Here is a 12,701-nt window from a genome sequence, read left to right as displayed (position 1 = left end):
TTATAAAAAGTTCAGGATTATTTGATTATACTCATAAATTAAATGTGAGGAGTTATATTGAGGTTTTCAGTTTGGGCAGGACTCCTAGTTGATATTGTTCTCCTTTTATATTTTGAGCTAACTCTGCAGATAGAAAACGTCAGATGCTTATATAGGTCAGAGGCAATGGGTTTAAAGTAACATTCTTCCTTAACCAAAGATTCAGTTGTTTTATACATAAGGTAATGGCATTGTTCAGTGATTTTCTTGAGCTTTTAACCAGGTTTGAATTTACTGTTTTTTTAGGGAAAAAAAGGGGCTTGTAATTTTTCCTGAGATACAGAACAGCCTGCCTCTCCTAACAGAGTAACTAAGGGATCAAGGGATTCATCCAGGGCCAGATGTGCTGAGTAGTGCCAGATGCATATAACTTAGTCAATTGAGGAGGGGGGGAAATCCTTTTACCTTTGTTTGGAACATGAGCTCATTGCCTCTTATGCTGGATACCTTCCATTTTGTCCTTCCAGGTTACTCTCTACTTTTCTCTACCACTATTGCCTGAGTGAAGATAGATATTACAGGCAAATATGTTCATGGGACAGACATGCACAAGGAAAATGGCACAATAGAACATATCTGCCACATGGCCATAAATATCAGTGTCACTTTCACTCTGTCCTCAGTATACATCTAGGTATAGAATCAGTGGATTATATACAGTCAGAGTTATACCATTTACTCACCCATTTACCAGTTAACAGACATTCTGTTTTCAGTTTGAGGCTATTATGAATAATGCTGCCATGAATATTCATGTATATTTATTTGTGTGAATGCATGTTTTATTTTTTTTTATTTTTTTTATTTATTGCTTAAAGTATTACAAAGGGTATTACATATGTGTCCATTTTTCCCCCCTGCCCTAGACAGTCCCCTAGCCTCCCCTATCCCCCAGTGTCTTATGTCCATTGGTTATGCTTATATGCATATTTGTGTGAATGCATGTTTTCATTTCTGCCAGGTAGATTCTTGGGGTGGAATTGTTGGGTTATATAGAAGGTATATGTTTAACTTTTTAAGAAATTGACAAACTATTTTCCAAAGTGGTTGTATCATTTAACCTTCCCATCAGCAATGAATGAGGGTTAAAGTTTCCCTGCATTCTCACCAACACTTGGTATTGCCTGTTAGTATTACCTGTCTTTTTAATTGCAGCCATTCCAGTGAGCGTGTAATGTTAACTCTGTTTTTCTTTAACTTTTTAATTTGAAATAACTATAGATTTACACAAAACTAAAAAAATTGTACATAGGGAACTTGTGTAACCTTCACCCAGTTTCTTCCAGTGGTTACATCTTACATAACTAGAGCACAATTTTAAAACAAAGAAATTGACCTTGGAACAATGTGTGCATAGGGTTCTATATCATATTATCACATCTGTAGATTCGTGTAATCACCACCTCAGTCAAGATACAGAATTATTCCCTTACCACAAAACTCTCCCTTGTGCTATGCTTTTATAGTCACCTCTGATAGGGGGGACTTATAATCTAATAGAGCACCTGAATTAATCTGAAAAGTAATCATATTATTTAAGAACATAAAAGACCATTATTTTAAATCTTAGAACACATATACTTCTGTGACTAGGGGGTTAGGTTTCTCATATGTAAATAGGGGGTTAGGTTTTTCTTTTCAAGGCCTGTGCAAAGCAATTGAGGTGACTCAGCTGTGAATCCAGCAAGCAGAACCGATAAACATGGCCAGGCCGACCCACCAGGAGTCAAAATATTATCTCATCAACATCATCTCATCACCTGATGACTAATTACAATAGCTGATGTCTGTGGATCCCCAGGTCCCTGGCCCCTTCCCCTTTATAATCCTGTTCCCTGCACCTTGGCTGGAAGGCAGAATTTGATGCTTGTAAATGCCTGTCTTCTTGGCTGCCTAGCCTTCTCAATAAACACCCAATACGATTCAACCCTGAATTGTTATGGGACACGCGACAGGCAGCTGAGCCCAACTTGGGGGTTTCCTGGTAACACCTCCAGCCCCTCCCATTTATAATCCTTGGTAACCATTAACCTGTTCTTATTGTTTATAATTTTGTCATTTTGGGAGAGTTACATAAATAGAATTGATGTGTGTGACCATATGAGATTGGCTTCCCCCCCCCCCCCACTTAGCATAATGCTCTCGAGATCCATCCAAATTGTATGTGTTCATTTCTTTTTATTGCTGAGTAGTATTCTATGATATGGATATATTAGTTTGTTTAATCATTAATCTATTAAGGGACACTTAGGTTGTTTCAAGTTTCTGGCTATTACAAATAAAGCTATCAACACTAATAAAAGAGAAAAATGGTAATTGGCGTACGACGATACCCTTTTCATTGGCTAATCAGGGCTATATGCAAATTAACTGCCAACTAAGATTGGCAGTTAACTGCCAACAAGATGGCGGTTAATTTGCATATGTAGGCACAATGCAGGGAGGCGAAAGGGAAAGCAGGAAGAAGCCCCCTGCCACTGACAGTGATTGGAAACCCAGGGGGGAGCTAAGAGCTGGGGGGCAGGGCAAAGGCGGCCCTGGGGCCGCCTTTGCCCTGCCCCCCAGCCATGATCGGAGAATCAGGCGCCTTTGCCACCCTGGCCAGTGATAGCAGGAAGTAGGGGTGGAGCCAGCCATGGGAGCTGGGCGCGGTCAAGCTGGCAGTCCCAGGAGCTAGGGGTCCCTTGCCTGGGCCTAAAGCGAAGCCCACGATCGTGGGGCCGCTGCAGCTACGGGTCCCCGCTGCCCGGGCCGGACGCCTCAGCCAGAGGCGTCCTGCAGGGGCAGGGGCCGATCCTGCGATTGGAGGGTGATGAGGGTCAACACCTGAGGGCTCCCAGTATGTGAGAGGGGGCAGGCTAGGCTGAGGGACACTCCCCCCAACACACACCCAGTGCACGAATTTCGTGCACCGGGCCCCTAGTTGTTAATATTTAAATATGTGTTTTTGTGTAGATGTAAATTTTTTTTTTTTTTTTGTAGATGTAAATTTTAATTTTTCTGGGATAAATGTCCCAAAGTGCAGTTGCAGTGTTATAAAGTAAGTGTATGTTTAGATTTTAAGAATTTTACAAACTATTTTCCAGAATAGCTGTGCCAGTTTATATTCCCAGCAGCAATGAATGGGAGATCCAGGTTCTCTGCATCCGTGATAGCTTTTGGCAGTGTTACTATTTTTTATTTTAGCTGTTCTAATAGGTGTAGTATTATCTCATCATGGTTTTAATTTGCACTTGCCTAATGGCTAGTGATGTTGAATATCTTTTCATGTGCTCATTTGCCACCTATATAGCCTCTTCATTGAAATTTCTCTTCATGTGTTTGGCCCACTTTGGAATTAGATTTCTTTTTAATGTTGTGTTGAGACTTCTTTGTATGTTCTAGATATGAGTGCTTTGTCAGACTCGTGATTTGGAAATATTTTCTTCCAGTCTGGAGCTTGTCTTTTTATCCTCTTGACAGGGTTATTTACAGAGCAAATATATTTAATTTTGATGAAGCCCAATTTGTCAAGATTTTCTTTTATGGATTGTGCTTTTGGTGTCATATCTAGGAATCTTCACCAATCTCTAGGTCCTGAAGATTTCCTCCTATATTTTCTTCTAAAAGTTTTAGTTTTACATATTTTTTTTTCACAGAACAATTCCAGTGTTTATTATTGTGAATTCTCAGAACAGTAACCACATTTACAGAGTGTTCTGAGCTCTTTTAACTTATATTCTTTAGTCTTCTAAGTAGTTTCTTTTTTTTTTTATTGCTTAAAGTATTACAAAGGGTATTACATATGTATCCATTTTATCCCCCCGCCCTAGACAGTCCCCTAGCCTCCCCTATCCCCCAGTGTCTTATGTCCATTGGTTATGCTTATATGCATGCATACAAGTCCTTTAGTTGATCTCTTACCCCCCTACCTCCTGCCCCCCAACCCTCCCCGGCCTTCCCGCTGCAGTTTGACAATCTGTTTGAGGCAGCTCTGCCTCTGTATCTATTATTGTTCAAAAGTTTATAATGGTCTCTATTGTCCATGAATGAGTGAGATCATGTGGTATTTTTCCTTTATTGACTGGCTTATTTCACTTAGCATAATGCTCTCCAGTTCCATCCATGCCGTTGCAAATGGTAAGAGTTCCTTCCTTTTTACAGCAGCATAGTATTCCATCGTGTAGATGTACCACAGTTTTCTAATCCATTCATCTACTGATGGGCACTTAGGCTGTTTCCAGATCTTAGCTATGGTGAATTGTGCTGCTATGAACATAGGGGTGCATATATCCTTTCTGATTGGTGTTTCTTAGTTTTACATTTAAATCTACTAGTATAACCTATTTTGAGCTAATTTTATTTTTATTTTTTAAAATATATTTTATTGATTTTTTTACAGAGAGGAAGGGAGAGGGATAGAGAGTTAGAAACATTGATTGGAGAGAAATATCATCAGCTGCCTCCTGCACACTCCCTACTGGGGATGTGCCCACAACCAAGGTACATGCCCTTGACTGGAATCGAACTGGGACCGTTGAGTCCACAGGCTGATGCTCTATCCACTGAGTCAAACTGGTTAGGGCTGAGCTAATTTTAAAATTAAATAAGAGGTTTAGGTTCAGGTTTATTTTTTTTTCACGGGTGTCCCATTGCTACAACACCATTTGTTGAAAAGGCTATTCTTTGTACATCGAACTGCTTTTACATCTTCATAAAAAATGAGTTGTATATATTTCATTGGATCTATTTTTGTGTTCTCTGTTTTGTTCCTTTGATCTATGTATCTATTCTTCCACCAATACAACACAATCTTGATTACTGTAGCTATATGATAAGAGGATATTTTATAACACTAAGTTAGAATAGAAAAAGTTTCAAACTAGTAATATAATCTCTCTACTTCAAGAAACTAGAAAAAGAATAGCAAAGTAAACCCAAAACAAACAGGAGGTAGAAAATAATAAAGAGTATAAGTCAATGAAATTGAAAACAGAAAATTGATGAAACAAAAAGCTAAATCTTTGAAATGATCAATAAAATTGACAAACCTCTAGCAAGATAGACAAAGGAAAATAGAGAAGATTTATATCTTCTCAATATCAGGAATGAAACCAGGATTGTTCTTACAGACCTAGTAGACATATGAAGGATAATAAGAGAATACTATAAACAAGTTTGCATATATAAATATGAATACCTAGAAGTGGACTAATTTCTTTAAAAGCACAAATTACCACATCTAAAATGAAATAAATAATTTTAATAGCCTTATCACTATAAAAGAAATTTAAAACTCCTGAAAAAGTAATTTCTAGGCCTGGATGGTTTTACTGGAGAATTGTACCAAATGTTTAAAGAAGAATTAATATCAATTCTATACATTCTTTTCCAGAAAATATAAGGAAAGGAAACTTTTACCAACTCATTTTATGAGGCCGGTTATTACCCTAATACCAAAAACAAAGAGAGTATAAAGAAAGAAAACTAAAGACCAATATTCCTCATAAATATAGATTTAAAAAAAGAAGCCTATCTAATAAAAGAGAAACATGGTAATTAGCCATACCTCCGCTACCCTTCCCATTGGCTAATCAGGGTGATATGCAAATTAACTGCCAGCCAAGATGGCGGCCGGCAGCCAGGCAGCTTGAAGCGAACGTGAGGCTTGCTTGCTTCAGTGACGGAGGACTCCAACGTTCCCCACCTGCCGCTGCCGGCCTCTGAGCTTGCAGTTTGAAACATCGTTACAAATATAGAAGCTAAACAAAACCCCAGAAACCTGCTTTCAGCCAGCCGGGATCTCAGAGCTGGAGTTGAAACAGTGTTTCGATTATAGAACCCAAACAAACCAGATACCTGCTTTCAGCAGCCGAGGCTAAGAGCTGGAGCCAAGCCCATCGGCCCTGCCCTGAGTGTGACAGTGGCATCACCCCAACCCCCTGATCGGCCCTGCTCTGTGGATGATAGAGGGTGGCGCCCCAACCCCCTGATCCACCCTGCTCTGTGAGTGACAGGGGGCGGTGCCCTAATTCCCCTATCAGCCCTACTCTGTGCGTGACAGGGGGGAGCTCCCCAACCCCCTGATCAACCCTGCTCTGTGCGTGACAGGGTACGGAGCCCCAACCCCCCTGATGGGCCCTGCTCTGTGCATGACAGGGGGCAGCGCCCCAACCCCCTGATTGGCCCTGCTCTGTGTGTGACAGGGGGTGGCGCCGCAACCTCCCCATCGACCCTGACTTGAGTGTTAGAGGGGGCGGTGCCCCAACCCCCGAATCGGCCCTACTCTGAGCGTGACTGAGGGTGGCATCGCAATCTCCCGATCCGCCCTGTTCTGTGCATGACAGGGGGCGGCGCCCCAACTCCCCAATCATCCCTGCTCTGAGCCCGACCAGGGGCTGCACCTAGGGATTGGACCTGCCCTCTGCCACCCAGGAGCAGGCCTAAGCCAGCAGGTCGTTATCCCCGGAGGGGTCCCAGACTGCGAGAGGGCACAGGCCGGGCTGAGGGACACCCCTCCCCCCTGAGTGCACAAATTTTTGTGCACCGGGCCTCTAGTATTAAAATAATATTAACAAATATAATTCATAAAGAATTATAAACCATCTATCTATCTATCTATCTATCTATCTATCTATCTATCTATCTATCTATCCATCCATCTATCTATCTATCTAAAAAAAGAGGTAGGCCCTGACAGGTTTGGCTCAGTGGATAGAGTGTCGGCCTGCTGACTAAAGGGTCCCAGGTTTGATTCCAGTCAAGGGCATGTACCTTGGTTGCGGGCACATCCCCAGTAGCGGGTGTGCAGGAGGCAGCTGATCGATGTTTCTCTCTCATCGATGTTTCTAACTCTCTATCCCTCTCCCTTCCTCTCTGTAAAAAATCAATAAAATATATTTTAAAGAAAAAAAAAAATAAGAGGTAGTAGGTGAATTAGGCCGGGACGCCGTAACGGGTCACGACCAGACAGGAGAAGGTTGCACGCGCAGGTGAGGCCTGGAGCAGAGACAGAGAAAGGCACAGGGGGGCCTGCCCGAGCCAGAGGAGCAGCTCTGGTGGCCTGGAGCAGACACAGGCAGGGGGGCAGGGGGAGCCTGGGGCAGAAGTCAGGCATGGGTCCCAGCCGCCCGTGGTGTGGGTCAGGCCTGATTTCCACAGTGGCCCACAGGGTGCCTCCTCCTATGGTGGGAGGCGGGCGCCTCCTTGCGAGATTTCAATTGTGCGTTGGGCCTCTAGTCTACACTAATAAAAGACAAACATGCAAATTGACCATACCTTTGCTACGCCTTAAGCCACGCCCACAGCCAATCAGAGCAACTATATGCAAATTAACCCAACCAAGATGGTGGCCAGCAGCCACGGAGCTGGAACGAGCAGGAGGCTTGGTTGCCCCGATGATGGAGGAAGCCAAGCTTCCTGCTTGCTGTGGAGGCTCTGAGCTCCACTCACAGCAACAAAGTTTCAATTATAGAAGGTAAATAAACCCCAGATACCTGCTTTCAGTCGGCCGTGGCCATGGAGCTGGAGCAAGCAGGAGGCTTGGTTGCTCCAGTGATAGAGGAAGCCAAACTTCCCACCAGCCCTGGCCGGCTCTGAGCTCCACTCAAGGGTACAAAGTTTCAATTATAGAAGGTAAATAAACCCCAGATACCTGCTTTCAGTCAGCTGTGGCCACAGAGCTGGAGCAAGCAGGAGGCTTCCCTCCCACCCACCCTGGCCGGCTCTGAGCTCCTCTCAAGGCTACATAGTTTCAATTATAGAAGGTAAATAAATCCCAGAATTAAAAAAAAGAAAGAAAATAAGGAGAGGCTGGGAGCTTCTGTCACGGGCGGTGAAAACGGCCCTCAGCCCCTCACCCAGACTGGCCAGGAACCCCAGTGGGGACCCTGCACCCTAAAGGGGGTGTGGCCAGCTGCAAACAGCCATCAGCCCCTCACCCAGGCTGGCCAAACCTCCATGGGGTGAAGGTTCCCACTGGGGGGGGGAGGCTTGACAAGCCTGCAAACAGCCATCAGCCCTTCACCCAGGCTGGCCAGGCACCCCAATGGGGACCCCCACCCTGAAGGGGGTGTGACCAGCTGCAAACACCCATCAGCCCCTCACCCAGGCTGGCCAGGCACCCAAGCAGGACCCCCACCCTGATCCAGGACACCCTTCAGGGCAAACCAGCTGGCCTCCACCATGCACCAGGCCTCTATCCTATGTAATAAAAAGGTAATATGCAAACTGACCCTAACAGCAGAACAACTGGGAATGACTGGTCACTATGACACACACTGACCACCAGGGGGCAGACGCTCAATGCAGGAGCTGCCCCCTGGTGGTCAGTGTGCTCCCACAGGGGGAGCTCTGCTCAGCCACAAGCCAGGCTGCCAGCTGCCAGTACAGCAGCGGTGGTAGGAACCTCTCCCGCTTCCTTAGCAGCACTAAGGATGTCAGACTGCAGCTTAGGCCTGCTCCCCGCTGGCAAGTAGATATTCCCCGAGGGCTCCCAGGATGCCAGAGAGCTGCTGTGGAGGCAGGAGAGGCTCCTGCCACTGACACTGCACTCACCAGCCATCAGCCCGGCTTGTGGCTGAGCAGCACTCCCCCTGTGGGAGTGCAGTGACCACCAGGGGGCAGCTCCTGCATTGAGTGTCTTACCCCTGGTGGTCAGTGCGCATAATAATGACTGGTCGTTCCGCCCTTCAGTCTATTTGCATATTACCCTTTTATTATATAGGATAATACTAGAAGTCTTAGGTAGCACTTAAGTGTTGACAAGAAAATGAAATAAAAGGCATACAGATTGGCCCTAACTGGTTTGGCTCAGTGGCTAGAGCGTTGGCCTGCGGACTGAAGGGTCCCAGGTTCAATTCCAGTCAAGGGCATGTAGCTGGGTTGTGGGCACATCCCCAGTGGGGAGTGTGCAGAAGGCAGCTGATTGATGTTTCTCTTTCATCGATGTTTCTAGCTCTCTATCCCTCTCCCTTCCTCTCTGTGAAAGGTCACTGGAATATATTAAAAAAAAAAAAAAGAGGCATACAGATTGGAAGGGGAGAAATAACTGCCCCTATTTGTTGAGGACATGATGGTCTATATAGAAAATCCCAGAGTCTACCAAAAAAAAAACAGCCTTCACAGAACTAACAAGTGAACAGCAAGATAATAGGATAGAGCAATATACAAAAATCAGGTATATTTCCTCAATCTAAGAATATCTCTATTTCTGATTCATTCCTTAAAGATATTTTCATTGGATACAGAGTTCTAGGTTAATGGTTCTTTTCTTTCACATTGAAAAATGCTATATTTCCTTTGGCCTCCATGATTTCTGATGAAAATAAATCTATTGTTACTTGTCTCTCCCTCACTACCCTATAGGTAAGGGGTCAGTACTCTGCTTTCAAGACTTTGCCTTTAGTCTTTAGAAGTTTGATTATGATGTGTCTTAGAACAGATTTATTTGTATTTATCTGTTTGGAACTTACTGGTCTCTTGAATATTTAGGTTTATAACTTTTGTCAAATTTGGGAAATTTCCAATAATTATTTCTTTGAATAATTTTTTCAGCCCTACCTTTCTTCCCTTTTTCTCTTGGATAATGTGAATGTTAGATCTATATCACAGATCGCTGTGGCTTTGTTCATTTTTTAAAAATCTATTTTCCTGGGGCAGTGGGGGCTTGCCTGGGGTGGGAATGGCTCGGGGGGGAGGGGGGGACAGGGGAGGTCAATCAGGGAAAAAGGAGACATATGTAAAACTTTAGACAATAAAAAAAAATCTATTTTCTCTTTGTTGCTCAGATTGAGTAATTCTTTTTTTCTTTCTTTTTTTAAAAAAAATAGAACGCTTCACAAATTTGCATGTCATCTTTGCACAGGGGCCATACTAACCTTCTCTGTATCATTCCAATTTTAGTATATGTGCTGCCAAAGCTAGCACTCAGATTGGATAACTTTGATTCTATTTTCTTTTTTTTTCTATATATATTTTATTGATTTTTTACAGAGAGGAAGGGAGAGGGACATAGAGTTAGAAACATCAGTGAGAGAGAAACATCAATCAGCTGCCTCTGCACACTCCCGACTGGGGATGTGCCCACAACCAAGGTACATGCCCTTGACCGGAATTGAACCTGGGACCCTTCAGTCCACAGGTTGACGCTCCATCCACTGAGCCAAACCGGCCAGGGCTGATTCTATTTTTAAGTTCATTGATTCTTTCCTTTGACTTCTCCATTCTTTGTTGAGCCCATCCTTTGAAGATTTTGTTTTTTCAGATTTTGGTTATTGAATTTTTTGGTTCTAAAATTTCTATTTGGTTCTTCTCTGTACTTCTCTTACTTTGATGAGATGCACTATTTATCCATTTGTTTCAAGCATGTTCATAACTGCTTGTTAAAGCATTTTTTACGCTAGCTGCTTTAAAAACTTTTTAAGATAATTTCAACATCTGTATCATTTCAGTATTGTAGTCTTCTCATTCAAGTTGAGATTTTCCTGGTTCTTGATATGATGAGTGATCTTTTTTTATTGTATTCTGGACATTTGGGGTATTTGTTATAAGACCCTGGACCTTACTTAGATCTTCTGCTTTCGCAGGCTTCCTCTGATACTCTGCCAAGGGGGAAAGTGAGCTTTCTAGATAATTATTGCCAGGTGGGATGTGATTCCATTTGGCCTCTCTGATTACAACCCAGAAAGGAAGGTACCTTGTTACTTCTGGGTGGGGGTGGAAGTTCAGTCTCTCTACATGGCCCCCACTGACACTCAGAGGATGGGGAAGCTTCTTTACTGTCAGGTGGGCATGAAAGTCCTGCCTTTCCACTAGTCCTTCATTAATACCACCCTGTCTTGGAAGTAAAAAGGTGCCTCATTGCTGCTCCCCACATGCCTCCACTTTTCCTCCTCTGACACCACCTTAGGGGCAGAGAAAACTTTTTAATGTTGGGTAGGAGTGGGGGAGTCCAGGCTCCTACACCAATTCCATGTACACTAGGAGGAGGAGGTCTTGTTTCCACCGAGTAGGGATAAAAGTCCTGGATCCCCAGTAGGCCTTCTCTGATTGTCCTAGTCCAGTGACGGCGAACCTTTTGAGCTCGGTGAGTCAGCATTTTGAAAAACCCTAACTTAACTCTGGTGCTGTGTCACATATAGAAATTTTTTGATATTTGCAAACATAGTAAAACAAAGACTTATATTTTTGATATTTATTTTAAATATTTAAATGCCATTTAACAAAGAAAAATCAACCAAAAAAATGAGTTCGTGTGTCACCTCTGACACACGTGTCATAGGTTCACCATCACTGTCCTAGTAGCAAGCTGTCTCAGAAAGGGGATGCACTAGAATCTCTGAAGTCTTTCTGATCCCTGTGATTGTGAACTTTGTATAGGGGAGAAAGTGATGATTTGGATTTGTTTCAGGAGGAGAGATAGTTGTGTATGTGTGAGGGAGCTTTATAAAAGCACAGCCCCTGGCCCACCTTTGTCTTCTGGTACCCTGAGGAGTTTCACTTGAGTCCTGTGTGAAACTGTAGAGAACATATTTTCAGATTTCTGCACAGTTAGGGCTGTCTGAGCAAAGAACATTGAAACCTGGGTTAAAGGATAAGTCTTGGCTATTTACTTGAATAGCCAGAGACATCTGAAGAAATTTAGACTTATTTTCCTGTGTTTGCATTTCACAGGGGTGTAAAAGAAGTCCATTGCTTATATTCCAGAGGGCTGTAAATGCCAAGGTTTTTCCAAGGAGTGGAGGGGGGAAAGATGTGGACTATTTAAACTCCAATATTAATAATTTTGGGGTTTCTCTTTTGCATATAAAACTCCCTTATCTGCAGGATGACATCTAGCTTTCATTGTGTTGGGTATTGGGCATGGGAACAGGCACAACTACTGCTGTAAGTAATAATAACTGTGATATGAGGTTTTTGCAGCAGGAGCCTCATATTTACTTTCAGGACAAAATGAACAAATATAGATATACTCACCACAAATGGGAGGATGCACTCATGTTGATTTTGCACCATGTATAAGCTGAAAAGGGACATGCGGCTGGGGCCCATCAAGCTGCAGGCTAGAGAGAAAAAGTTCTGCATAGCCTCACAGAGGTTGGAGCAGATGTCAGCCCAGGATGGTAGAGAGATATGCACAATGAGAAGCCTCGGAGGTTGCTGGTAAATCTGCGTGGGAGTGGAAGGCCCTTTACCAGTAGTTCGCCCATGATACATGGCAGTCAGACCAGAGGTGGAACTGCAGCCACCACCTTGGTATTCTCTACACCTATAGGGAAGAAAGAGAAATCACTGGTTTTTGTAAAGCTGACTTATATGCTCTGTTGAAACAGAAAGTCCAAAAAGAAGTCACTGGGTACTAATTCAAGCTTTTTTAGGCAGGCTACCCCATCTTCTTTTTTTTAAAGGTATAATTCCATTTCTGTGCAATGTCCAGAACAGGCAAATCCATAGAGACAGAGAGTAAATTGATGGTTGGGAGAGGTTAAGGGAAGAGAGAATTGGAGAATGACTGCTAATGGATCAAGTGTTTCTTTTAAGAGGATGAACATTCTGGAATTATAAAGTGTAATGGATGCCCACACTTGTGAATATAGTAAAAACCACTGATTTATACACCTTAAAATGATGAGTGTTTTGGAAGGCTATCTCATCTTAATAGCTCCTGAGGGATCTAGATATTT

At 43.2% G+C, this 12,701-nt stretch overlaps 1 protein-coding gene and 1 non-coding gene across 3 annotated transcripts in view; both read right to left on the bottom strand.

Annotated features, from left to right (window-relative positions):
- Positions 1–12,276, bottom strand: part of M1AP (meiosis 1 associated protein) — a 59,747-nt gene extending 47,471 nt beyond the window's left edge. For both annotated transcript variants that reach the window (XM_059659336.1, XM_059659337.1), the window contains exon 1: positions 11,995–12,276. In XM_059659336.1, coding sequence (XP_059515319.1) covers positions 11,995–12,234 — 240 coding nt within the window. In that variant the 5' untranslated portion in view covers positions 12,235–12,276. The remainder of the gene's footprint in view (positions 1–11,994) is intronic.
- Positions 9,839–9,945, bottom strand: LOC132214148 (U6 spliceosomal RNA). Its single transcript, XR_009448225.1, has one exon. It is a non-coding gene; the product is annotated as a U6 spliceosomal RNA (small nuclear RNA).
- Positions 12,277–12,701: the final 425 nt, after the last annotated feature.

The sequence above is a fragment of the Myotis daubentonii genome, chromosome 12 (genome assembly GCF_963259705.1).
Source record: "Myotis daubentonii chromosome 12, mMyoDau2.1, whole genome shotgun sequence".
NCBI classification, from domain to species: Eukaryota; Metazoa; Chordata; class Mammalia; order Chiroptera; family Vespertilionidae; genus Myotis; species Myotis daubentonii.
Note: the sequence above shows the minus strand (reverse complement) of the source record. Positions and strands in the feature narration are given on the sequence as shown.